Genomic DNA, 26808 nt, shown 5'->3' with positions numbered 1-26808 from the left:
TGAGTGAATGATACTACTAAGTACTCTTTTAATCCTAGAGAATTAAGTCAGATTTTATCAGGGCTTACGTTTTGGTCTCTTCACACAGGAAACTGTTTACTCTGGGAACAGTCAGAACAGTCAGCAACACACAATTTGAGACCATGTTGTCAAGTTAGATTTATTCATACAATGAGTGCTTTATTGCAAAACAAATTTAAGACAAGTAGTTAACAACAAAGAAGACAAGATTAAAAGTGAATAGAGTAAAATAACAGCATAGTAAACAATATTAATGAATAAAAGAGTTTAAGACAATTAATATATAAGAACACGTTGTTTTCTGCACATACAAATCAATATATGCTATATGTAATTACCTTTCATCACTTCCAAACAATTCACTGTATTGCCATCATTATGACACCACATCAACTCTCTGCATGTTGCTTTTTCTATAAGAGCGCCACCAGCGGGCAGCATATAACATGACAATGAATGCTATTATCTTTAGCATCTTACAACAGTTTTCTGATAAATAATAAGCAATATGGTGACCAAGACATTTAATCTCACCTCACATTTTAAGACACTGCACACAACTTTTAAACATGAAATCATCAAAAAAAAAAACTCAGAAAAATGAATTAATAGCAAAAAAAAAATACTGCTACTGATAATATGGAGGAGGTGGGACGTAATATCATATTTAAAATGATCAATAATAAGTCAGGACCTAATGTGGCCTCAACGTCAATCACAAAGATGAGATGTCTTATCTTGTGGGACATGTACATAAGGTCAGATCAATCAAAATCTAAAGATTTTACACAGCAGCTTGGTCTAAAACGTGGATTTAATCCCTGTGTGTAGGCACACTATACACACAATCACTGTCAGCCATGTGACTGCTTGTTGTCCTGACAGGTTTCCTGATGATAAGTGATGAATAAATCACATGGGTCTCCTCCACCTGCAGTAAGATGTAAGAATCTTCATTAAAGTACATTAGACAGGTGTTTGTTTGTTTTTAAATGGTGTTACTGATAAATCATTTCATAATAAACTTTAAGCATAATGCAAATCAAGTGATCTGTGAGTGAGGAACAACAGGTCAGTTCAATGAGCTCCAGCAACAATAGCCAAAGAAACAACAACAACAAAAAATCCAAGGCACTCTCTTTTTTTTCTCTCTCTCTTTTAAGCTATTAAAATGCCTTTAATGAAGTGACATGGTCAACTTGAACCGTTTAAAACAAACACTTGTACCTGACACCTTTTAGCATCAAGCAATCATCCAGCAAATGGCAGCAAAAAAAAAAAAAAACAAATGAGGAAAAATGGAAGCGTAAAAATACACCCACGTCATTTAAAGAAGGCGAGAAGCTCAGGACAGAGAGCTACAATATCCAAATGTTAGTGTTTTAATAACCTGCAGATGAAATACAACAATAAGCTATTTTGCAGTAATGCTGACCGCTGGCACTGGGACAAAAAACGCTGGCCCTGTTGCTCCAAGGTAAAATAGTTAAATGCACAGTGTGCAATTTCTGTTGCTTGGGGTCGTTTAGTTATAACAATAACAAAATACCTAGTTTGATTATGTTGTGAAGCAGAGTAGGATCATGGGAAATGTTGCCTGGCTTGGTTCCCCTGTGCGTTTGCGCTCTACAGGGAGAGCTATGGCAGTGGCAAACAGCAATAAGTCGTCATTATCATTAGTGATAAATACACACAATAAAACTTTTAATAAAACTTTTCTTTCTTTATTTATAGCAGAGATGGTAAAGTTACCATAAATATAAATATTTCTATGGATTAAAATGAGCAGTTTGGCTGATGTAAGTTCACTACTGAACACATTGGATGACAATAGTGTCATCATTTTGTATCAATTTTGTAATCATCATCATCCCACACTTACCCTGTCATCAGTGGCAGAGCCAGAGCAGCACTCAGTGAAACCTTTAGAGACACAGAGAGAGAGAGAGAAAACAGTCCATGTCATGTGAGGTATGTTGAAGAGAGCTCATCAACAAGAAATAAACAGGAAGTTGTACAATGAAGAATGTGGCCCACCTGCCCACAACCTTGTTCTGAAGTAGAGCACTGAAACTATGACGAGAATTAGACATGCAGCCGCGGCTGATGTTCCATAGACGACAGGAGACAGAAATTTTGATTCTGTAAAAGATCGAAAAATACATTCAAATAATGTCATGCCGCAGTGAAATTGAGTGAAGCAAAAAAATCCCCTCAGCCACCAGGTGGGAGCACAAATCACTTTTTGACAAGGGAAATACTGCATGATGCAGGTAAAAGCGCCAGAGTGGGCTATAATAACACCCACCTGGTGAAGTAGGCCTATTTGATGGTTGGGTGCCATTTCCAGTGCAGTTTAAAGACCCATGCACATCTAAATGCAGTGATGTGGTCCATGTGCTTGTGTCCACATTTGACATGTTGTTGGATTTGAGGTCACTGAATTCCTCATCACATATTACAGCACAAGAAATAGACGAATCCTCTCTCTGGTGAACTGTAATATGACAAAAACGGTTTTGTTAGTTTGACAAAAACAAACAGATTTTGCCGCGTCACAAAAGACACACCACATAAAAATATTTGCCCACTCAAGTCTACAATAGAGTAAGAATATAGAATATGTAATGTATGTCATGTAATGTAATGTAATATGTTTGCTGGTTTTTACCAGGCTTTTATAACAGGAACCTGACATTTGTAAACTGTTAACTCTATCGTACCAAAGGCCATACAGGAAATCCTCATTTTTAGCAATCGCACTGACAAACCGCTGACCTCCTGCTGCCTCTTCGGGTAAGTATGTGTCAAAATACAGTGCTTTTTGCGACGTAATCGTGCCGTAAAGTTTATATACGGGGCAACTTAACGCAAGCCATCATAGATAGATGTTCTAGATGAGAAAACAATAAATGAATTAGCATTTTAGCCGTAATTAGGCAGCCCAGGTCAGCATTTATGTTTGTGATAGCCTGACAGATTTTATTATTATTATTATTATTATTGTTGTCATCATTATTATTGTTGGAATGAATATAAAACCACACACTCAGTGATTACTCTCCCATTAGCCACTAATACTTACCTCATGATTTTATTTTTTGTGTCTTGAATTATGATAGTCCATTATCCGAAGTCGCTTTGGATAAAAGCTAAATGCTAAATGACATGTAATGTAATGTAATGTAATGAATGTTATATCACGTTTGCACTTTTACTGTAACACTTACTTTTGTAAGAGTCTGGGTCACCGCAAATCTGAGCGCGAGGAATGTAAATACATTGATATTTTAGGTTCCTAATTGCTTTTGGTTTGTTTTCATTTTTGTCTTTGGATTCATTTATATTTATTTTGTGTTTGAGAATAAAGACATTATATGTGAAAAATAAAATTGTATTTATATATCTTCAAAATGATTCATGCACATGTACACAGAGGGCAGAATCACAGTGTTTACATGTGTCCCCACGAGTCCTCACAAGCTCATTTTGGTGGCTAATTATTTTCTATGACCATTTTCATCAAATTTGTACAGTTTGAAAATAGAAAAATAATTTGCTGGATTTCCTGATTTTTGACATTTCCCTGGTAATTGTTGGAGATGAACTCACGTTTTTAGGATTTTTAAGTCTTTTTAACTGATCTACAGTTCGGCATTGTTCGGCTTGATTTTTGTGTCAGACGTTTTTAGCAGGTACTAAAAAAAGTAGCGGGTTTCAGATACTATGCTAGTGGAAACACAACTTAACCATGCCGTTATAATAAATAACACTAGGATGTTATTCAAACTGGTTTAGGGTCACAATAACTTCAGCATATTTTTGGAGACCTTATTTGAAGGTTGATATACTACATTGTATCGCTTTAAGATGTGACACACACTTCAGAAAAGGGCGTGAAACAATGAATAAAATCAATCCACACATTGTTTAGATATTGTAGAAGCTGAGACATTTGAGGGAGCGGCACAGGAGACACACACAGCTCACTCAGAGCTGCCGATGACGCTCATTTCCCCCGTTAATGTTGACCATCAGACAGTGTGTGTGTGTTTCTTTCTTACCAGTTACTATGCACAGGTTGATTGTGAGTAGTTTCTGTCTGTATCCATCACATCTGCTCGTCCAGCAGGTGTATTTCCCAGCATCGGCTCTTGTGACATTTCTAATACGTATAGACTTGTTTGAAGTCAGAGTTTTCAGTTTTGCTGATGAGATTGTCGCGTTACTCGCCTCGAAACTCCAGTCTGACTTTGTCAATTCACCAGGACATTCGTGTGTAAAAGTGCTGCCGGCTGTCACATATATTGTTTTCTGGATAACATTCTGAATTTCTGGGGGAATAAAAGAAGATAACATGACACTGACGACTGTGGCCTGTTCACGGCTGCATTTGTTCTGATAACAGCTCTCACACCTGTACAGGCCTTGATCATCTTCCTTAAAATGAGAGATCACCAAGGAATGTTTTGACGTGAGACTCTTTCTGGGTTGAGAGGAAGAATGGATTAGCATTCCGTGCTTATTTTGTTCAAAGATCTTGATTTCGTGACTGTGATCGTTCTTCTTGTAAAACCATTTGAAAGTGTCAGAGTCACTTCTCTGACGTTGACATGGTATCACAGCTCGACATCCCGGCAAGACGTCCAGTTGGTCTGTGAAAAGAAATCGCAAGAGTACAAAGTTTAAAACAAATCAAAAAGAATATCTGCTACATGCTAATATGGACCAATCAGTTGGTTACTTACTGTTTTGTGAGACAGAGGTGGAATAATTCCAAAAAAACAGACAAAGAATGAAGGCTTTTTGCATCGTGCTCACATTTCTCAAAAAGACACACTGCTGAGACACACACATACATTCAGCTCTGACAGATCACAAATTGGTGGCTCTCAGATAAGTTTCTGATGTATCGGAAGTGGTCTAACAGTCAATGCTAAATGGGAAATTACAGTGGCTTTGCTCTCATTGTTTTTATGAAAGGTGTTGCATTTGTTGCTTTGTGCATGTTAACCTACACAACCTGCTCCAGTATCAGTCTCACTGATGCTCAATACTCTCATTCATGCTGTTTAATCATCATATATCATTTAATTTCTCTCAAATATTTGCTTAACTTACTTACTGAATACATTTAATGTGGTACTTTGGTACTTTAGATATTAATAGATATATTTTGCCATCATTCCACATCAAATCGAACACTTTTACTTAGAAATTGTGTGAAATATCATCATGAATATCTTTATCACGATATCATTTTTTTTAGACTGGCCCCCTGTTAAGCAGACTTGGTGCTAATTGGCCCCCAGGTCATTTGAGATTGATGGAACGGTAATGGAGAAATGAGTGATTGTGCATAAAAACTCTCCATTGTGTTATCGTTTGCTTCTTTCTTCATCTCGCTTTGTTTCAGGCACATTCATCGTGTCACATTTCACGCTTGAGCGACGCAGGGTTGAAAATAAAGAGCCACCACAAAGCAGAACTTCCTCTGGCAATGGGAAAGTTGTTAATGCGTTTATGATTCCATGTAGCCCATTTTAATCATTTAGTAATTATAAGTAGAAGATTATTAGGGGTGTCACGATTCTCCAAATCCTCAATTCGATTTGATTTTCAATTTTAAGATCACTTTTTTATTCTATTCTATTCTCAATCCTTTGTTTTTCCTCTCATTTGGCACAGATGGGTCTGCCATTTTTTTTTTAGACTTGTCTAGTTTAGTCAAGGATCCTTGGTTTTTATGTCATGATTACTCATTTCAATTTTTGGTGTCATGTGATATAATGTCCATCAAATCAAATTTGCTTTTTTATTTTTATTTTATTTGTAGGATACCGTTGCTTTTTTCACCTTATTTTACCCTATTATACAGCAGTATAAAAACTGTTAACTTGCTCAAATAAGATGAGGTTGTGGTTATGGAGGGAGCGTGTCCTGAGTAGAAGGCGTGTCGTGAGCGCTGCAGGCTGCAGGCCAAACCCTTCTCCATTCGCAGCTGGATTATTGCTTCATTCTCGCGCTGTCCCTCTGCACAGAGACACTGGTCCTGCAGGCATGGATTTGTCAGACCTCTTCGCGGTGTTTGATTCGGGCTGGCCTCGCCTTCACCACCTGTTAGCTCTGCTTTGTCTCTGTGTCGTAGTTTATAAATCACGCGTCTTCTGGCTCCAAAGAAGAACCGAATTTCGAATCACGGAACACTTTCCCGGACCGCCGAGACACTGGCTTTGTGGAAATATACTTCAGGTAAATCCATAAACGCGTCACAACAACAACAACAACAATATTGTTATGTGCATTACTGGGTAGTATTAAGCTGAAATGCATGAGCACGTCATTCACAAATGTGCTCCAGCATTTGTCGAATTCCAAAAGAGCGCAGCTTTACGCACGCCCTGATCCATCTGCGCGTCAGTGGAGCTGTGAAGTTTCCACTGTTCGTGGAAACCACAGACTCAGAATATGAGACTGAGAGAGTTCTATTTTTATTGATAGGTGGCCTCACTCTCTCACTCCTTTCATCCATGCATCATAATTGTTGGAGTGAAACAAACACCGTAGCACAGTACATTATAAACCACGCCCACCTCTCCCCTCAGGACATTTTTATTTAAAATCTCATTCTCAGTTCACTCATGATAAACGGTGCAAAAGGTCCATTCATCGTTATGTTTTAAGAATTAAAACGTAAAAGTTTCTCTGATTTTGTTCAGCTTCTTAAATGTGACTATTTTCTGGTTCCTTTGCTCCATAAAAAATAAAAAATAAATCATCAAGACTGAATCATTGTTTTGGTTCGTGGAGAAAACAAAACGTTTGATCAACATTTTTTAACAACTTTTTCTCACAATTTTTGGACAAAACGTTAATCAGCGTTAATCGATGATGAAAATAGTCGTTAGTTGCAGCCATAAATGAAATGGATTCATAAAAGTCGGCAATTAGGGCTGAACTGATCACTGAAGCCTATTTCCCACCTCAACTCGCCTCGGCGCGGTGCGGCACGGCTCAGTTTGGTTTTCCACTACACAATAGTACCTACTCAACGTGGGCGGAGTCATCACTGCATGGGGAACATGACAAATGATCACATTAATGGTGGTGTCTGTTGTTAGGAGTTTGTTCCATTCTGCAAAACATATTTAGTTTAACATATTGTGTTTGAGTATTTGAGTGATGATATTGTCATTATTGATTCTTTTTTGTCTTTCAGTTTAAACACGATGGGACCGACTTTGACTTGATCTTGAAGTGGGCAGGACAGTATCCTTGTGCTTTCCCAATGGCTTTTGGTCCCTTTGTGTGTTTCCTCCACATTTACCACCCTGAATATGTCAAACTCTTACTGTCATCAACAGGTGTGTTCACATCTTTCTCTGAAATGATACGTTGGTTTTTACGTCTACTGAACTGAGGCTTATGTTTGTTTCTTAACAGAACCGAAAGATGACGTGATATATAGATTTATTGAGCCCTGGATTGGTAAGACTGCTTTACCTTTGACTTGCTTTCCATATTTACTAGATTGTCTCTTTAAACTTTTACTCACTCACTCACTCATTAACTGTTTCCATGATCAGGTAATGGTTTACTGGTCTCAAACGGCCAGAAGTGGTTTCGCAACAGGCGTCTCTTGACACCAGGGTTCCATTATGATATCTTAAAATCCTACGTGACTCTGATGTCAGACACTGCTACAACGATGCTGGTATGTGTGTAAATCCACATCAAGCACCAACAGAGAGTTGCAGAGATGTCATTCATGTCCGTTCTCTCACTGTTGCCAGGACAAATGGGGAAGATATGCAAATGCAAATGAGTCCTTTGAGTTGTTTGATCATGTGAGCCTCATGACACTGGACAGCATTATGAAATGTGCGTTCAGCTACAACAGCGACTGTCAAACTGAAGGGTGAGTCCATGCACACTTTCCACCTTTACTCATTCAACTGTCGTCATACATTATACATTCAAATATGCACACTGCATCTCACGGGGCTTCACCTTGCGACACTGGACGCTGACTAAAATTCTCTTTAATCTAGACACCACAGAAAATGGATCGGCCCTAAAAATGAAAAAGTTCTCTTTGTAAATGGTTAATTAGCACAAGGGGAGAATTCAAAATATTGTATAAGTTCATTTTTTGATGTCAAATCTTGTATATATCATAATATTGTAATTACCGGTATCGGTATCAGCAAACACACCAAGATCCCCCAATATGGCCAATGACAAAACCATACCAATACTAATATATGCTTTTTCCACTGCAGAGGTAGTGAAATTAATTTAATAATTAATATTATGCACGCTCATGTCGTAGCAGATCTAGTGTGTAAGTGAAGGAAGAAGCCTCTTCTGCTTACTCTTCCAGCCATTAGTCCAATATCTAATAATACATTTTAAAAGTAATATCAGCTGATGCAGTAAATATTGTGTAACCCCAGAATGTATACATGAAGTTACTTTCGAGTCAAAGGGGAGAAGGATAGCTCTGATTAGAGAAGACGTCCTGAACTGTGGTTTTGATGTTGCCTAATACACATTTAAGGCAGTAACTAACATTTATGTCTTATTGGTTAATCCAAAGTTTAAACATTATCGTTTCAGTGGGAAAAATGATTACATCAAAGCAGTGTATGACCTTGCTAATCTGATAAACTTGCGGATGAGGATATTTCCGTACCACAACGACCTCATCTTCCACCTCAGCCCAACTGGCTTCAGGTTCAGGAAAGCGTGCAGGATTGCTCACAGACACACAGGCAAGCGCAGCACATGATTCGATTAATAACGATCAAAAACACTCGCTTATTAACACTTATTGTTGTCCCGTCTTTTAAAGCGGAGGTCATAAGAAAGAGAAAGGAAGCACTGAAGGAAGAAAAGGAGCTGGAACGTGTGCGATCCAAGAGAATCCTGGACTTTCTGGACATCCTTCTCTCTGCAAGAGTATGTTGTATTTATATGTATTTTAAAATATCAAAGTGATGGCAGAATTTGCTGTCATTCTTTGCAACACAGGGAATGAATTTTCTCACTGAGCTGAAGGTATTGATGTTGTTGAAATTGGCTGAAAAAGTCATTTATTGTCATTCATTGATGTCTTCAGCCAAAGTCCTGTTCAAAGTCCAAATCACTTCCTGTGTTTATGTACATGTACATATGTATATATATATATATATATATATAGTTAGTTATTTATTTATTTTTTCAATTCAATTTCAAAAACTTTATTGCCCCCAAGGGGAAATTCAAGGTCCAGTAGCTTAGACATCACACACAACATAAACATTATGATGAAAAAAGAAAGGAAAGAATAAAATGAATAAACATGAGTAAAATGGACAATAAAAAACATTTTAAAAAAATCAAACAATTACTAGATAATAATATTAATATTGAGTCTCAGGGCTGGAGGGAGGGGTTGTGCATATGGCTAATATAGCCAGCAAACAGTTGTAGACAGTGTAGCAGTAAACAATGGGCCAGTGGACAGTCACTACACTACAGTGCAGTGCAGTACACAAACATTATTATAGGAGGTAGCGGAAGTGGAGTAAAGGGTGCATAGGTTATATATACGGTATTTATATATATGTATATATATACATATATATGTATATATATTCATATATGAAAGTCACAAATGACAGACCAATCTATATACAGAATTTTATTTATATTTACAATTTGTATACTACAGCTCTGACGTGATAGATTTCTTTCATCATTTACCTTTAAATATAACTTTATTTTCTTTGATTAAATATTAGTCTGTGCATAGTGAGAAAACATTTTCTAGGACCACTGATTTACCTAGCTACTGTTTCACTTTACTGTCTACTGTTAACACCACCTTTGACCTGAGTGTGACTGCCACCTATGATGTTTAACTTGAAGTGGAGGAGCTAAATGCTAAATGCAAACGGGTGAAGTATTCCTATAAGGACACTTAAGAAATACTGATTTATATACATGCAACAAAGGACTCATCTAAAAAAGCCTACACCTTCTTAAGTCATGATTTCTTAGTACATTTTTCACTTGAACTAACTGACGGAGGCAGCAGTGGATCAACAACTCCTGCGTGCCGTAATGTTAAAGTGCTTTATTGTGAGTGGTTTATAAAAAGTCTGAAAAGTGTGTCACATATGAACATAGTCTTAAGATATCGTAGACGAGAAAGCAGACAAGCAGACCAGTTTATGGAGTTTTATATTTTTGTCTTTAATCTTGACTTTCAGGATGAGAATCAGAACGGGCTGTCAGATGAAGAAATCCGAGCAGAAGTGGACACCTTCATGTTCGAGGGTCATGACACCACAGCCAGCGGCATCGCCTTCATCCTCTACTGTCTTGCCTGCCACCCAGAACACCAGAGGCTGTGCAGGGAGGAGGTCACTGACGTTCTGTGTGACAAAGACACCATGGAGTGGTATGTTGGCGTGTTCTCTGCTTCCACTTAAGTGTGAATCTATCCCATTATGTGGATCTATCATTAACATTGTTGTGTTTTTTTGTCTTATCTTAGGGAGGATCTCAATAAAATTCCATACACTACAATGTGTATCAAAGAATGCCTTCGTCTTTACCCTCCTGTACCGGGAATAGCCAGAAAAATCACCAAACGCCTGAAATTCTTTGATGGCAGGACTCTCCCTGCAGGTGTGTGGTTCACATGTGTCAGTACTTCTAAGGGAAGGTGTTTTAGTTCATATTTTTTTGAAGTTAATAAAGCTAATACAGCCAAAAATATTACTTCAGTTGATATTTTTAGATTTCTAGTGTTCAAATACTCGTTGGTACTATAGTTGTTTAGCAGGTTGAAGGGTTAAACCTTCCTTGCACTGCTGCTGTACAGTGCTCTAGCCCCGAGTCATTAAAGAAAAGTCCAAGTGGGGTCAAAGTCCGTGTAGTAAAGGTGGATTGGCACATTTAAATAAGCCGACAGACAAATAAAAAAAAAAATACTGACGCTTATAAGTGATGTTTAAATAATAAATGCATCATTAGCATATTTAAAAATTCAGATACTATTGTTTAATAGCATCTCTAAGTTTCCTGTGAAGATGGAACTCGTCTACTCATAATTTATTGTTGCTGCAGCTGTTGCTTACATAGTTATAGATCGGTCAGTTTGCTCTTGACTCCTGACACACAGCCTGTGTGCAGTGCAGCTCCAGCCAGATCAGCAGAGATGTCAGATCTCTGGTCTCTGCACTGACTGCACTCGCTATGTTCCTTAACTTTATGTTGAAATTCTTAATGCTTTATGTGTGTTCTGTTTGTTTTTCTGTCTCTCCCTGCACTCAGCTGTGCAGGATATTTTATGACCTGATCAGTTTTGGTTCTGTTATAACACTCATTTACATATATAGTCTGTGATCGGGGAAAAGGAGCAGTCGCCGTGGTTACAGCTGCACGTCGGGGAACCTGTAAACAATGATGTCATTGACAGTGGAGCAGATCATATTTCTCTGTGAGAAACACAAACGGCAGCTGGGTTCTTGTGCACAGTGCACAGTTCATCTGTAGTCAGTTTTATACACTTACTTATTTATACTTAATATACTAATATTCAAGTTCATGCTGTTGTCAATCGTCATACGTCTTGTCCTAATCCAAAATGTGTTTTTATTTTTTTATTTTTGATACAGGCTCCAAAGTTTCAATATCTATCTTCGGGCTTCACAGGGATCCAGCTGTATGGGAAAACCCACATGTAAGTAAATATAGAGGCTAGTGTTGTTTTAAGCAAAATCTCTGAAGCAGAGTGAGAGTGAGGCAGAAACAACAAAATCTCAAAGCCAATTGCACATGTTACACTTAGGTGAAGATGCTGTTCTGCATAGGCTTAAACCTCATTAGCCACATCATTAGCAAAAAGAGGCTACATGTACCCATTCCAGCGTTGAGCTAACACCATTCACCTCCTCTATACCTAAGTTTCCATAGACTGTAAATGTATCACCAAATTTTCAGATTCACCAAAAGAAAATACGCCGCACAGAAAATCTAAGTCTAACTAAGGATATCTGTGTGTCGGACTGCAAAGAGTTCATGACACACCAGTTATGTTGAGTTTTTCACTCTCTTCACTGAGCTGATATCCTGTTTTCACCAAACCTGCTTTTATGTACATAGTTGTCCTTAGTTGTAGGATTTTCTGTGCGGAGTATTTTCTTTTGGTGAATGGTGTTAGCTCAACTTTTTATATATACATATACAAATATATATATATATTCAGTTCTGAGGCTCTAAGGCCACAAGATGCACGTATGAGGTCCAATAATCACAGGTTTCTTTTCAGCACTGTAGCCAGGCTGACACAGAGCCACAGCTCCACTGAACCATCTATTCCTTTAACACTGAGCAGTGATGACTTTATGAACTTTTTTGTGAACAACATCAATTAGAGAAAAAATGGATCATCTCCTCCCTCATATTGGGACTGACTCATCTTTTAGCACAAGAGCTTTAGAAGCACCAGGTGCACAATTAGACAGTTTCTCCCCTATAGATCTCCCTGAGTTAACATCATTAGTTTCATCATCCAAGCCATCAACCTGTCAGTTAGATCCTATCCCCATCGAACTGTTTAAAGATGTGTTTCCTTTAATTAACAGCTCTATATTGACTCAAATTAATCTATCCTTATTAACTGGATATGTGCCCCATACGTTTAAAATAGCAGTTATTAAACCCCTTCTCAAAAAAGCGACCCTTGACCCAGATATTTTAGCTAATTACCGACCTATATCTAATCTTCCCTTTGTCTCTAAAATCTTAGAAAAGGCAGTTGCCAATCAATTATGTGAATATCTGCGCATTAATGGCCTGTTTGTAGATTTTCAGTCAGGTTTTAGATTAAACCATAGCACAGAAACAGCACTAGTTAAAGTTAGTAACTCAGATAATGGTCTAGTTTCTTTACTTGTCCTGTTAGATCTTAGTGCTGCATTTGACACCATTGATCATGATATTCTACTGCAGAGATTGGAGCAGACTCTTGGTATCACAGGTGCTGCCCTCTGCTGGTTTAATTCATACTTCCAGTTTGTTCACGTTAATGATAAAGCCTCACTACAAACAAAAGTTAATTGTGGCGTTCCACAAGGCTCAGTGCTTGGGCCTATACTTTTTACCTTATATATGCTTCCTCTAGGGAACATTATTAGAAAGCACAGGATGTTCCAACAAGTGTGTTAGAATCCTTCAGTTCATTCAAAATGCTGCAGCCCGAGTTCTGACAGGAACTAGAAAGAGAGACCATATAACTCCAGTGTTAGCTTCTCTACACTGGCTCCACCCACAGTTTAGAATTCAATTTAAAATCCTCCTCCTCACGTACAAAGCACTTAATGGTCACGCCCCTTCATACCTGAAAGACCTTGTCTTACCTTATCACCCTAACAGACCACTTAGGTGTGGTTCCCAGAGTCTGTAAGAGCAGAATGGGAGGCGGAGCCTTCAGTTACCAGGCTCCTCCTCTCCTGTGGAACCAGCTTCCAATGACAGTTCGGGAGGCGGAGCCTCTCTGTGTATTTAAAGTTAGACTTAAAACTTTCCTTTTTGATAGAGCTTATAGTTAGAGCTGGTTCAGGGAAACCTGGACCAGCTCTTAGTTATGCCGCTATAGACCTAAACTGCTGGGGGAGTTTCCTGTGGTGCACGCACATTCACTCTCTCACACTCAGGATATGATTATGACTTTTTATATGTCATTAACCTTGTCTCTTTCTCTCCCTAGTTTGTGTCCTTCCTTCCTTCCCTCTCTCTCTCTCTGTATTCTTATCTTGCAGGTTGCAGGATCCAGATCCAGTTTTCGAGGCTATCCATATCATACATATCATCACCATTATTATTGTGCCATAATTAAAAAGTCAATATCAGTAACTGTATAAACTTGTAACCTGATACAGTTGTTGTGTATCTGCTGCTGGTCTCTCTCTCTCTTCTGTCTCTACCTCATCTCCCTCTTGTCCTTTCTGTCCCCCACCTCTCCTCTGTCCCCCATTTTTCCTTTCACCCCAACCGGTCGAGGCAGATGACCGCACATCTCTGTGCCTGGTTCTGTCAGAGATTTCTTCTTCTGTTAAGAGAGTTTTTTTCTCTCCACTGATGCCTAGTGTTTGCTCATTGTGTGAACTGTTGGGTTCTCTGCTCTCTTTGATGTTGTCTATGTACAGTGCCTTGAGATCATGTTTGTTATGATTTGACGCTATACAAATACAATTGAATTGAATTATATCTACTACATCTTTTGAACCACACTCATATAACCAGTAAAAAACTGACCGTCTGATAAAACCAGTAAGAAGCCTAAATGCTAAGTTCTGGACTATTGGACGCAAGAGAGTCATGATAAAATGAATGCATGAATAACCTTTACCAGGTCAGAGTGAGGGCGTGGTATTTTATTATCTGGTGGTAGCAGACTGGAAAACAACTTTTATTGATGTGTGAGATCTGAATCAAATAAAGGGGATGGTTTGGTGTGTGTGATTACTGCCTCACTGATGTTTCTTTCTTCATGTAGGTCTTTGACCCACTGCGCTTCCTACCTGAGAATATCTCCAAGAGGTCACCTCACACGTTTGTGCCCTTCTCAGCTGGATCCAGGTTTGTCCACGCACTGCATGACACCATGTGACTGCATCTCTCACAACAGGGCAGGGAGGTTTTCAGGTCACGGTGATGCAGGTCGTGCTGACCAGCTGAAAACAAAGAAAAAACAAAAAGACTTTAGCCACATCTAGGGATGGTGTCATTGAGATTGTCAAGTTCAATTTTCACACATCAAACATTCTTTCTTTTTCATTCTGAGCATTTTGGAGCAGTAAAACATTGCCATTTTGTTATTTTGAGGTATAATATAACAAATAAATAGTTATTTACAGAACTTTTGTATTGTAAAATAGATGATATGATTCATGATTCATTTTTACATGTGATGAATTCAATATATGTAATATATTTTTTTATATATACATATATGTATGTATGTATATATATATATATATAAATATATATACATATATATATATATATATATATATATATACGTTCGTACTGTAAACCTAAAAAAAAACAACATTTATTTTTACTAATAGCTTTATATTCATAAAATGGACTGTGTGCTTAAAGTTTAAATCATTGTGATGGATAATCTAAATAAAAATAGTCCAGTTTTTTACTATAATATGGAGTAAGTTAAATGTTTGTGATCATCTGGTATCTTTTTTTTTACTGTAACTTTTCCTAATGCTGTGTTAAATGATCAATTATTATTTGAATTTGTCATGTTTGACACACAATGTTGTGTTCTCTTCGCCCCAACAGAAACTGCATTGGTCAGAACTTTGCCATGAATGAGATGAAAGTGGTGGTGGCCCTGACACTGAAGAGATATCACCTGATCGAGGACCCCACACAGAAACCCAAGTTAATTCCTAGACTGGTGCTGCGCTCGCTCAACGGCATCCACATTAAAATCAAACCTGTCGCTGAATAAAGAACATGTTTGTTTTTTAAATGTATAAACACATGAGCGGTAAAGCTGTAATCGAGAAGAAATGTGTTGATCATTTTTATCAAGGTGCGAGGTGTCAACTACCGTAGGTGTATTGGAAGAACTGGACTTAAAGGGCTGTTTCACCCTAACTAAGAGTGAACTTAAAACCATTACAATGCTGCTGTGTTTGTTTAATTCACATTCTATTACAGAGTTGAATTCAATTTGACCCGTTTTGGGTGTTTTTTTTGGTGAATGTATTTTTTCAGATCTTTTACTCATAAAACTAGTTATAATTGACAGTGAAGAGCAGTGTTGGGCTTTTATTTTCTTTGATGGCAGTCACTTTGACATCAACTTTTTGTCTTTTTTTTTTCATTCCCAACTTCCTGTTGTTGTGGGACATGAGACATGTATCTCAGATCCACTGTCTAATGATCAGATAACACATTTATTTATCTCTGGAAATTAGTAAAAAAAAAGTGAGTGAAGTGTCAGTCAACATTTGTTGTCCTGTTAAATATGTTTTTGGGGCTTTTTTGATCATTACCACTGAAGCGGGATGTGCCATCGCCTAATGCTAGGATAAATAGTTGTCACTATAAATCAGGGGTCCTATTTAAAAGCTTGACCCCGAGTCTGCTACTCTAGGAGTCCTCCCTAATATATCATGTATATCACATGTCATGTTGCCATGGTGTGGGTCAAATATAAAGAAAAATAAACAAAATTAGAAAAGTTTTTTGATCTTTATTGTCTTTCTTGCAAAAACAGGTGAAAAATTATTTTTAACAAAAATCAACAAATGAATAATTTAAATTAAAAAAAGCAACAAGACCTCAAAGTTTTTGTTTTTTTTTAAGAAAGTAAAGTACAAAAACTAAAGTTAAGCCTCCCATCTTAGGGGTGTCAAACGTATGGCCCACGGGCCACAATCTGCCCTCCACATGGTCCAATCCGGCCCCTGGGATGAATTTGTGGTCACACTATGATTAGAATCTAAATATAATGTAAATATATTTATAAAAAACGTCAAATGTGATAATAAAAAACCTCCCCAAACTCAACATACTTAAATGAAGAACCGAGTTCATCAAACTTACATTTTATACATAAAACTTTATAGATCACGTTGTCCTCATTTTATGGGTCATATAGTTTTTGCGGCTCCAGATGAATTACATTTGAGCGGAGTCTTCTAATTAATGTTACTCACTACAGATGTGTCGTTAAAAAATGCTGAATTTCTATGTTAACCGTCAGTGTGCAGGTTTAATAACATTACGTATCATAATCTTATTTTCTTCAGTCATTCAGTATACCATAAAGGTAATTTAATACAAGGTGTGACTTCTTTAAATGGTTTATCTCATATTCCTGGAAGGTTTCTCTGTTTAACAAGTGTTTTCTGTCCATAAAACAGTGTCTCCACAACATTAAGTTTCGGTCAGATGTCTTTGAACCATCAATAAATGATGGTCACAGCTGTTAACCAGGCTGAGCCAGAGGTGACCTACATATCACATTTAAAAAGACTGTGCTTTTACAGGTGGCCTCTGTATGTTATTAAAAAAACATTGAAGTCCCATCTGTCCGGATGGCAGCGTAGTGGTGAGCACCGTTGTCTCACAGCAAAACGGTTGCCAGTTCAAGTCCCAGTTAAACTGTGTGTGGAGTCAGCACGTCCTTTAATTGTTAATTGGACATTCTGACTCGACCGTAGCTGTTTGTCCTGTGACCTTTGACCCTGTGTCAGCTGGGATCGGCTGCAGCTCCCTTGATGATAAAGTGGTAGATAATGGATGAATGTCTTCTTCCTTTTTGGAGGATGTGCTTACATCGTTGTTCAAAAGTGACACATGTATGAAATCTGCAAAACTCTGAAAATGGTTGGTAGACGGAAATGGAAGTGAAAGTGGTATTATTATTGTTATTATTCTCATTATTATTATTATTATTATTATCAGCATTGTTATTATTAATATTACTGTTATTATTATCATTATTATTATTATTATTGTTATCATCAGCATTGTTATTATTAATATTACTGTTATTATTATCGTTATTATTAATATTACTGTTATTATTATCGTTATTATTAATATTACTGTTATTATTATCGTTATTATTAATATTACTGTTATTATTATCGTTATTATTAATATTAATATTAATATTATTTAGCAATCAGAGGATTTGTAGATTTCAAAGTGGGCCCCAGCACTCTTCAGTTTGAGAAAGCCTGCATCCGTTAAATTAATTAAATTAAATGAATTAACCTTTTTTGTGTGTTTTGAGTCTTCATTTTTTGCTTATTTTCTAGTTAGTTTAGTTATAAAGACTACTTTACCTGGAAAATAATAGGAGCAGAAACAAAAAAATGTCACTTGTCTCTTTCTGTTGAGTGGACCTGCACATACACCTTGTACAGTAAGCAGGGGCTTGACTGTAAACTCTGCGAGTGCCTGTTGTGAAAGCAGAACAATGCAACAGCCGCAGACACTGAACAGATAAGAGTCCAAATAAAAGTAATTCATTTCTTTATTTACAGTTTTATGATTACAAAATCCATAGCCTACAAAAACAAGGTCACCAGCACAGCCTGGAAAAATGAAACATCATTTTCTATTCATTTATTTCTCCATTTGAAGGTCCAGTGAACTGGTCCCTATAACATCATGGATCATGGGAAGCCACTCTTGATGCAAACCTGTGTGTGTGTGTTTATGGGCAACAGTACACGTGCTTTTTAAAGTGATAGTTCAGGGGTTTCGTTTTGTTTCGTTAGTGTGGTTGAAAAAGTACAGACACATTTAGTCAGCAATGATTTCACTGAAGATGCTACATATCACACACACACAGACACAAATATAGATACATAGGCACTTAACAAAAGGCCCACCTCATAAAATCCACTCCAGCATAAGTCTATGATATCTTTTTGCTGCTTTATCCAGATAAAAAAGTTTGTGTTTGTTTATAAATCGCTCACTCTTCCACACCAGGAGTTGTTGGTCCACTGCTGCCAGGGCATCAGTGTCCCTGCAGGCTTGAAATGCTGCATTTCTCCATGTACGACTTATTTGGAATAATTTGTTGCAAAGTGTCGTTAAAATCAAAGCTTTGACTTAAAATATTTGAAACACTATTTTTGCTTTCTGCTCCTTTATTGACGGGCAACTTCATGTGCAACAGAGAATCGTGACCTGTTGAGTTCAGAGAGGACTTCTTTTTTAGTAACTGACACTTGTTACTGCTCACGTGAACAGTAACAAGTGTAAGCGATCATTAATACAGAGGTACAAACAGTCCAGAAACGTGACAGACCAAAAACCAAAACTGACCCTCGTCTCATAAAAAAAAGACTTTCCATATCCCATCACTGGCTTTGATGGCTCTTTAGTTTGGCTCTAGTTTTGAGCTTCAGTTCATGAATATCTGTCGTTCGCGGCAGAGAATTTGTGTTTAAACGTATAGATGCTATTTAACAACAGCATCTCCATTTAAATAGAATTAAATTCCTTTATGTTAATTATACATCACTGAAGTGATTTTTCACATGAACTCCAGCAACAAGCAGGCTCCAGAATTGTTTCCAGTCAGTAAAGGTTGTCAAAGTGAAAATAAAGCAGCAAACATACTGAAGTAGTAGTTAACTAAAGCAGGGGTAGATTTTATTGGATGAGCCTTGAGTGGTCAAACTCAGTTTTTCCTTGTTTTGTGTCTCATTTTGCTTCCTGGCACAGGACTGACTGAATATGTTTTAGTATCTCATCTAACCACACTAAAAAAACCCTGAACTGTCACTTTACAATTTGTTTGTTTTGTTATTGAAACTGCCTCATTCCAAACCTTTTCCATTAACCTGTTATGTTGAAGCAAAATGGGGATTAGCTACTGGAATCCATTCTAATCAGTTTCTTCTTAGTGCATGGTCATACTTTCCCTGTTTACACATCGATCGCCCCCATTTTATGTATATATATATATATATATATATATATATATATATATATATATATATATATATATATATATATATATATAGACATATATATATATGTTTTATTTTATTTTTCCAAGTGATGAGTTGTACATTTGGTGGACCTTTTGGTGGACATTCTCACTTAAAGTCAAGAACGCCTCCATGCTTATTGACTTTTGACCAAAACAATGCACCATCAACTGAAGTGGGAAACATTCTGCACATGTGTGAAGGTCCTCTGCAGACCACCATGGATATGTACGTCACGAGGATCCTAACAGACCTCTGCTGACACTCGTGGCATGGAAAGTATGACCCAGGCCTTACTAACAATCCAATTAACCCTCAACCTGTTTAAAAAAAGTGAAATCCTCATATTTACACACTTTACACTGGCGCTGGAAAAACACACAACAAGCCATTTCAAACTCAACATACTAAAAAAGGTGTAACGATAATATGATGCACACACCGTTCAATAATGACGTAAGGCTTTTATCTGCGGAGGAAACCACTATTATGGGATGCCACATACCGCTGAACAGGCTGAAAACAACTGTGCTTTTTTTTCAGTCAGACACCGCGTAGTGGCCTGGAGGACAAATGCCATCATACCACGTTATCGCTAAAATGTTTGAGTTTGAGCAATAAAATTATATTTTAAAAGAAAAACACTGAACAACACAATGTCAACAAGTTCTTAAAATAGAAAGCAGCCCTGTGTTTTGTTAGAGTCTGATTCTCTGACTTCCTCGTCTTCTCACAGTAAAATATTTCGTACAAAATACTTCCTCAGCCGCGTGTTTGATGCCACTATCAAAAAGTTGAAGGAGTGAGATAACTGCGCCGTGATGTGTTGAGTGGACGTCAAGAAAAATAACTCTGTGACCCACGACTTCCTTGTAGCCTCGTCTCTCAGACAAGTAGGTTTAACTGCCGAGTCTGTTCGCTTTGTTCATTTTGCCAAAACATTGACTGCTGACTTCGTAGATGACTCCTTGCAACACACCGCGGTTTAATTAGCCTAACACAACTGTTTCTTTTTTTAAAAAAGGAAAAAGAAAGACGCCACCTCTGCCAGGTCACAGTCCCTGATGTTCTCCTGGTAACCTGAGAGCCAGCAGCTTTAACAAACTGGTTAGATGAGTAGTGAGGGGGTGGGTTTCTTGCCCGGCCAAGCTTCTTTGGCGTATTTCTTTTTGCGTGGCTCGTTGAGCGTCTCTGGTAGGTAGGGCGCTGTGACGGGGGTGGGGTTGAGGGTGACGGGCGGCTGGTGAGCCTCCGGGTCCAGGTCCACCTCTGGGGCGGGATTAGGGAAAGGCAGAGGGAGCCCTCCCTGCATAGCGGCGCCCCCTGGAGCTCCTGTTGGCTGGTTCTCATGACTCGTGGGAGGCAAGTCTCCGTAGAGACCTCCGCCCAAGCTGTAGGCGTGCATGCGTTTACCAGCCATGTCATCGAGACCCAGCGTGTTCTGGCCCTCGGATCTTCGTTTCTACAGCAAGGAACGCAGAGTTAGAACTGGGGTCATACATTTAGCCTATGCAAATCACACAACTCCCCACAGACAACACAAACACTGAACCGGTTCAACACAAACACTGAAAAATCAACTCAAGTCAACAGAGATCTACAGCTGAATAGTCAAACGCTATGGTATTTACATGACTGTGTCAGTCTCACTAACCTCAAGACTTTTCAAACACATGTGAACCTGTTAGTCCAGATGAAGTTGTAATAAATCATAATTTCAAATCAAAGTCAGACTAACATCTAGATAACGATGTGGGTTGAGAGTTGAATTACTTTTGCGTAGAGTTGAGAATCACAGTTGATACAACACATGCTCCATTATACCGACAATATCACGATCATCAATATATTGACAGACAATCATATAGTGATACATCACGACATCTGTCTAACTGTGAAAAGTTAAAAGTGCAGGAGATAAAAGAATTTAAACATGTGCTGACATCTCCTCTCTGCACTTCCTTCCTTTGTGGGGGGAAAAAAGCACAGACTGAGGGACAGGTTGGGACAGATTGTCTGTTCACATTTATGCCATCAGGACATGAAACGACAAATACCCCATGACTGACCCTGCTGCCCTCATTCTCTGAAACCTGCCGATTAAAGTAATCCCATTTTCTCACAGGAGAGGGGACAGTCTTGAGAGGAGAAACATTGGAACTTGAGATTTGTGAACAATGAACAAAAGAATGCTTACCTTGATGGGGATGACGGCAGTCTGCACCATATTTCTAAAACGTCCCACATTTGGGTCTATATCCTCTGTAAATAATAAAAGAGTGTTACGATTGCTACACATGAAACACACACACACACACTGATGAAAAGTTTTCTCTTGGGATGAACTAGAAGCCGCTGCCACCGGGTGGCGAGTATTTTGTTTTCTGTTTTTCTATTTATTATATATTTAATTCCTCATGGGCATTTGTGTGTTTACACAACTAGCGTCTGCTGCGAAGCTTGAGACAGCGAGCTCAGTGCATTCTGGGAGTTATCGTTCATCTACATTTCTGTCTTTCTCGGCCAAGAAGGCACTTGCTTCAAATATTATTTCACATTTCTACTACATAGATGACCCAGCTTTAGTAGACATTCATCTTTCCAACGGTGAAATATTCATTTAAATGAAGGATATTTGGTAGAAACAATGAAATGTGGTCAAACTCCTTGACTTTTATTCCTACCTGGATTAATGATACAGTCCTCCTCGTTGAAAGTAACTCTGGAGTTCCTCCGTTTCCTTTTCGGCCTCTGGATTTCAAGGTTGCCCTCTTCGATGGTCAGGAGGGAGATGCGCTTGTTGTGCGCTGTATTGAACTCTGTTAGGTTCTGTTTTCAATCAAAGGAAGAAGAAAAAAGTGTGTATAATGTGGCAGCACTGCTATAAAAAAGGATGACGCTTCCAGTAGACTGGGCAGGATAACAGCAATGGATAAAGTAGATATAAACACTAGTAATAATCAATTTACCTGTGTGTGTGTCTACAGCACTGACTGGGCTATATGGACACTTGCTCTCATTAAAGACATGGTTGCCAACAGCAACATAAGATTTAAGACACTTAACAAAAGACTCACCTAATAAAATCTATACCTGCTTAAATTTGAGTTTTACAGCTGTCAAATTATTCTATTTTCTATTTCTAAAAATAGCAGAAGTTCAATAGTTAATTGCAATTGTATTGTGTATAATGTTTTATTACTTGTGTTTCTTTTTAAGTTCCGATCAACAATGAAAAACAAGATTCACCTGCGTATGTTGATTCTAATTCAAATGAATACAAAGAAAATTAGCTCATGAACTTGAGTTTCAAATCTTAAGAAGTGCAATAAGCCTGAGCTCACACCTCCATAACTAACATGTATGTGCAATACAAGCATTCAATGTCACCTTTAACAAAGGGTATTTTGCAGTTATTCCAATCTCTGATTCATTGCACTCAATAAATATCGAGTAAAACTTTGCATCTACTTGCAATCCAAGTTGTGTTTGTCATTACCTCTAGCTCCGTCTCTTCTTCTGGAAGTCCGAGCAGACCTTTCAGCTCCTCGTCCTCTCCGGTCTTACTGTCTCCTGTACCTGCAGTGCCCTGGGTTTGGGGTTTCTCTCTGATTGTGTAGGTCCGTGTTGAGGCTCCAAAAGACATAGTAGAGTCTATGGGCACCTGCTGAGGCTTGTGTGCCTCCAGGCGGATGTGTCCGAGGTAAGTACCATGTGCTAAAAATGGTGACAGTCAAATAAAAAGTATTTAAAAATAGACCACTTGAACCTGCATCAAATGTGACTCAGCCTGTTCCCGATGTTAATGCACGTGTTTCACATGTGAAAGAGTGCAACAGATAAATACCACTTCTTCATGGTAGTTCGCTATATAATTCCACTATTGTTACAGCTAACTTAATTTTAAGAAGTTCAATGTTGTGTTTAAACATCAATACTTTTGTATTTGTAGTATCAATATCAACTGGGTATCAACCTTTCTTTATCACCTTATATCAATAAATGTTTTGTCATTCAATATCTTATAATAATGATAACCATTTCTGGCATGCTGTACACAGAGGTGTAATGCTGCCCTCCATAGTTTGTTCTTGGTGTTTCTTTATTAAGATTTCAGTACCTACAGAGTTCATCATGAGCCAATGAGCATGCACCATCTAACAGTGCTTGTGATTGGCCGTTTTAAGGCATACATTTAATGAATGAGGTTTTTAAGAGCATGGCATAACTTTGAGAGCAGAAAGCTGTTTTCTGGAGGTTAATTCCACTCCACCATAACCAGAATAAATGGCTGATGGAGCCATTATTGACTATACCTGATAATGACCCAATACAAGAGAATTTTAACAGCTGCTACACACAATCAAATTTTGATACCTCAAAAAAGTAAAAACCTAATCTTTCCATGTGATAAGCCAGAGCAGGCACCACAACTCAAACTAAGAAAACAAGGGCTGAACTACATTTAAGGGAGGCACCTCCTCAGAGAGAGTTGCAACTAATGTATAATATATATATAATTATAAGTGTTAGTTTTAGAACCCTAAGCAAGTGTGTCAATGTTTACATGGATAAATACAGTAGGTGTGGTGGTGAACAGTTTCTTACTGCTGTTGAGGTCTATTAGAAAGACCCTTTTCAGGTGTTTGTGGTAGACCAGGGCAGAATGGACACGCGAGCATGACTGGTGGTCAATGGTGAAGTCACACAAGTCTGGGTTCCTCCCAAACAGGTAGTACTTCTTTTCATCTATGATCAGTTTCTACAGGGACAAGAGTTTCAGACGGTTACAGCAACAGCTGGAAAAAAAAAGGTCTGTTAAACAGTCTGCAGTGTATTTGTGCCTCTGAGCCATAACTCAACAGTGATGCTCCCCACTGCAAAGCTTAAATCTCAGGGCTAACGTCACTCTTACACCGTTTGAAGCCGTGCAATCATTAAAAATCCCCCAGTGTGAAAAACACATGTGGGGAAAGATGGACTGTCAGGCTTGTATCTGGTGCATTCACCAACTCATTAGGCATTACAGAAGTTAAGGAACATATACAATAATGTAACATGATGACAAGGCCACAATGCCTTGAATTTACAGCAGGGTTGCCAGGTCTACGGTTTTGCCCCAGAACTGGGCTAGGTTTGCTGCCAGTTTGTTTTGGCGAGTTGAATGCTGATGAGAACCAAGTCAGTGAGGGATCCCAAAATATGAAAACAAGCAACACTGTAAATTGTTATTTGCTCCAGCTCAAAAATGTTCTTTTTTGCCACATGCCTAATGTTCAGCCAATTACAATATAAACAGTTATTAAAATTGCATAAAGTATATTTGCAATAAACCCTTTACATGATTTAAACATTTACTATAGTTAATGTAATACCTCATTTTGTAAGACACAACAACTTAAAATGTTGAGGTTCATCAGTGAATAGCAAAAACATGTGACATAAATAGTAACTGCATGCGATCCAGGAAGGGTGGAGGCATCAGTGAACTGCTCTCTATGTTCATAGAACCATTGTATTATTCTAAAAATTTGGGGAGCATGTTTTAATACACTATTACAACATATTGAATAAGGGTTTCAGGGGTTGTGTATCTTGATAAAACATCCCCTTTCAAATAATGTACACCCGTACAAAAATCACTGTGTATGACACCACTAATCACTGCATGAGCACAGTGAGAATATGGGGAATTTACAATGGATTACAATTATCATACGCAGAAAGTCGCACACAGAACACCTGGCTTTGTCACCACTGCGCTGGTTATGTCACGCAGACCTGGCAACCCTGGTGAAAAGGTAAAAACTTCAACTTACCTCTACTAATTTGTCTCCCTTCATCACATCTAAATGGAGACCTGGGGGCGGTTTGCCAGCCCTGAAAGCAACAGGGAAGTTACCGCTTTACACATTAGAATATCCCAAATACAGTGAACACACGCATGCTTGCAAAACGTTTAAATACAGGGATTAAAATGATTTTTTCTTGACCACTGAGGACGTAAAACAAGTCCCGGGGTCTTTTAGACAAGTGTGAAAACCCTCATGGCGCCAGAAATCGCTGTCTCAAAACAAGACGAGGTCTACGATCTACAGTATGTTCAAATAATCGACGAAAGACTAACATTCGTACACATGAGACCAACGAAATCACGCGACGCCATCAGTGTATTAGAGTCAGCGTTAACGGGTTAGCTTGCTAGCTCGAGTAAATGATAGCGTTAGCAGCGGTTGCTCCCGGCGTTCTCTCTAAACGACAGTAAGTTACATAAACCAGCGAACGCTGCTCTGCTCGTTTGCATGTTGTCTTGCTCCTCAAGCAGAGCGTTACAACTTTGACGCGTGCAGTTTCTCACCATGATGGACAATCAAAAGGAGCACTCTCGTTGCTTATTTTAGTCGCCATCTTGCCTCAGCTTCTAGAAGCCGAACAGCATGATGGGTAAACGTCACTGTGGGATGAAGGGAGTTGGAGTTATGACACCCCCGAAACATTTTACATCCAAGTTTCACTAAATGACATCCAACTCAACAAATTATATTGTGATTTTAGCTTGAGAGCAGCCGGAATCCTAGTTTCAAAGCATGTATTGTGCTTTGTTTAGTATGGGGGAAATACAGCGAACAAGACCAAACGTAAGTTCCCTGGAGAGCCACTAGAGGTCCTCAGCCCCAAGAGTATGGACTTCTACGTGCTGAATAAACGTAGTCATGAAAAGCATCTGCTTCAAATCTGGCACATGGATGAAATGGTTGTGAGGGCTTTTGAAAATGGTGAGCTTTAATTTCAAAACACAAAATTAATTAGAATTAGAGTTAGAATGTAACTAACCCGTCTTAAATGTCCACTCACTTTCCCTGATTATGGTTGTAAACTTTAGTGTTTATATTCAGGATTTTTCATTTGTTCTTCTGTACTGAGTGCACATCTCGGTTTTAGTCTTTTTCTACACTGTGTGTACATTTTTAGATATTGTGCATTCTATCTTATTTTTTATCTCTATTTTTATTACTTACTCTATATTAGAGTGTAATTTTAATTTTTTTTGTAATTTTTTTACTATATTGAATTTTATTTTATTCTATACTCATTTTTTTAACTGAGCTGTTGTAAATGTGTGTTTCCCCCCTGGGGGATGAATAAAGTCATTCAATCTTCAATCTAACCCAAAGGCACTATAGCTCTCTATTAATTCAAGGAACGTATGTCAGTCTGCCTTCTTCTAATAATAATACTTTCT

The 26808-nt window shown here is 38.1% G+C and overlaps 3 protein-coding genes and 1 non-coding gene across 9 annotated transcripts; 1 reads left to right on the top strand and 3 right to left on the bottom strand.

The window, feature by feature from the left end:
• Positions 1-153: 153 nt before the first annotated feature.
• Positions 154-6615, bottom strand: LOC122775130. 6 transcript variants are annotated; one of them, XM_044034885.1, is made up of 7 exons: positions 4770-5618; positions 4439-4676; positions 4086-4355; positions 2330-2518; positions 2059-2163; positions 1904-1944; positions 154-952 (listed from the first exon to the last, which is right to left on the bottom strand). In XM_044034885.1, the coding sequence occupies exons 2-7, from the start codon at positions 4455-4457 to the stop codon at positions 836-838; spliced, it is 741 nt and encodes a 246-aa protein (XP_043890820.1). In that variant the 5' UTR covers positions 4458-4676; positions 4770-5618; the 3' UTR covers positions 154-835. The 6 variants fall into 6 exon arrangements, with proteins under 6 accessions (XP_043890820.1, XP_043890814.1, XP_043890816.1 ...); XM_044034879.1 differs by lacking the exon at positions 4770-5618 and adding an exon at positions 6370-6615 and having other exon boundaries at positions 4086-4676; XM_044034881.1 differs by lacking the exon at positions 4770-5618 and adding an exon at positions 6370-6615 and having other exon boundaries at positions 2070-2163; positions 4086-4676.
• LOC122775129 (cytochrome P450 4B1) lies at positions 6021-16288 on the top strand. The gene is made up of 12 exons (XM_044034878.1): positions 6021-6273; positions 7241-7385; positions 7465-7509; positions 7608-7735; positions 7815-7939; positions 8641-8795; positions 8876-8982; positions 10278-10468; positions 10565-10698; positions 11691-11755; positions 14573-14655; positions 15376-16288. The coding sequence occupies exons 1-12, from the start codon at positions 6082-6084 to the stop codon at positions 15545-15547; spliced, it is 1542 nt and encodes a 513-aa protein (XP_043890813.1). The 5' UTR covers positions 6021-6081; the 3' UTR covers positions 15548-16288.
• Positions 16289-20014: 3726 nt separating this feature from the next.
• Positions 20015-25988, bottom strand: ppp1r8b (protein phosphatase 1, regulatory subunit 8b). Its single transcript, XM_044034975.1, has 7 exons — positions 25924-25988; positions 25385-25445; positions 24174-24327; positions 23065-23282; positions 22250-22394; positions 21763-21827; positions 20015-21027 (listed from the first exon to the last, which is right to left on the bottom strand). The coding sequence occupies exons 1-7, from the start codon at positions 25971-25973 to the stop codon at positions 20674-20676; spliced, it is 1047 nt and encodes a 348-aa protein (XP_043890910.1). The 5' UTR covers positions 25974-25988; the 3' UTR covers positions 20015-20673.
• LOC122775317 lies at positions 24402-24570 on the bottom strand. The gene has a single exon (XR_006361091.1).
• Positions 25989-26808: the final 820 nt, after the last annotated feature.

Source organism: Solea senegalensis, linkage group LG9 (genome assembly GCF_019176455.1).
Source record: "Solea senegalensis isolate Sse05_10M linkage group LG9, IFAPA_SoseM_1, whole genome shotgun sequence".
In the NCBI taxonomy this organism is placed as follows: Eukaryota; Metazoa; Chordata; class Actinopteri; order Pleuronectiformes; family Soleidae; genus Solea; species Solea senegalensis.
This window is presented reverse-complemented; position numbering and strand designations above follow the sequence as displayed.

Excerpts from the sequence above, each read along its gene's own strand:
- LOC122775130 (XM_044034879.1), bottom strand. The coding sequence starts at position 6,553 with ATGGATGAAAGGAGTGAGAGAGTGAGGCCACCTATCAATAAAAATAGA. Across the intron at positions 2,164-2,329 it reads AAATAGGCCTACTTCACCAG|AATCAAAATTTCTGTCTCCT; the intron begins GTGGGTGTTATT and ends GATCTTTTACAG. Across the intron at positions 1,945-2,058 it reads CAGAACAAGGTTGTGGGCAG|GTTTCACTGAGTGCTGCTCT; the intron begins GTGGGCCACATT and ends GTGTCTCTAAAG.
- LOC122775129 (XM_044034878.1), top strand. The coding sequence starts at position 6,082 with ATGGATTTGTCAGACCTCTTCGCGGTGTTTGATTCGGGCTGGCCTCGC. Across the intron at positions 8,983-10,277 it reads ACATCCTTCTCTCTGCAAGA|GATGAGAATCAGAACGGGCT; the intron begins GTATGTTGTATT and ends CTTGACTTTCAG. Across the intron at positions 10,699-11,690 it reads TGGCAGGACTCTCCCTGCAG|GCTCCAAAGTTTCAATATCT; the intron begins GTGTGTGGTTCA and ends TTTTTGATACAG.
- ppp1r8b (XM_044034975.1), bottom strand. The coding sequence starts at position 25,973 with ATGGCGACTAAAATAAGCAACGAGAGTGCTCCTTTTGATTGTCCATCA. Across the intron at positions 23,283-24,173 it reads TCTAATAGACCTCAACAGCA|CACATGGTACTTACCTCGGA; the intron begins GTAAGAAACTGT and ends CACCATTTTTAG. Across the intron at positions 21,028-21,762 it reads CTGCCGTCATCCCCATCAAG|AAACGAAGATCCGAGGGCCA; the intron begins GTAAGCATTCTT and ends TCCTTGCTGTAG.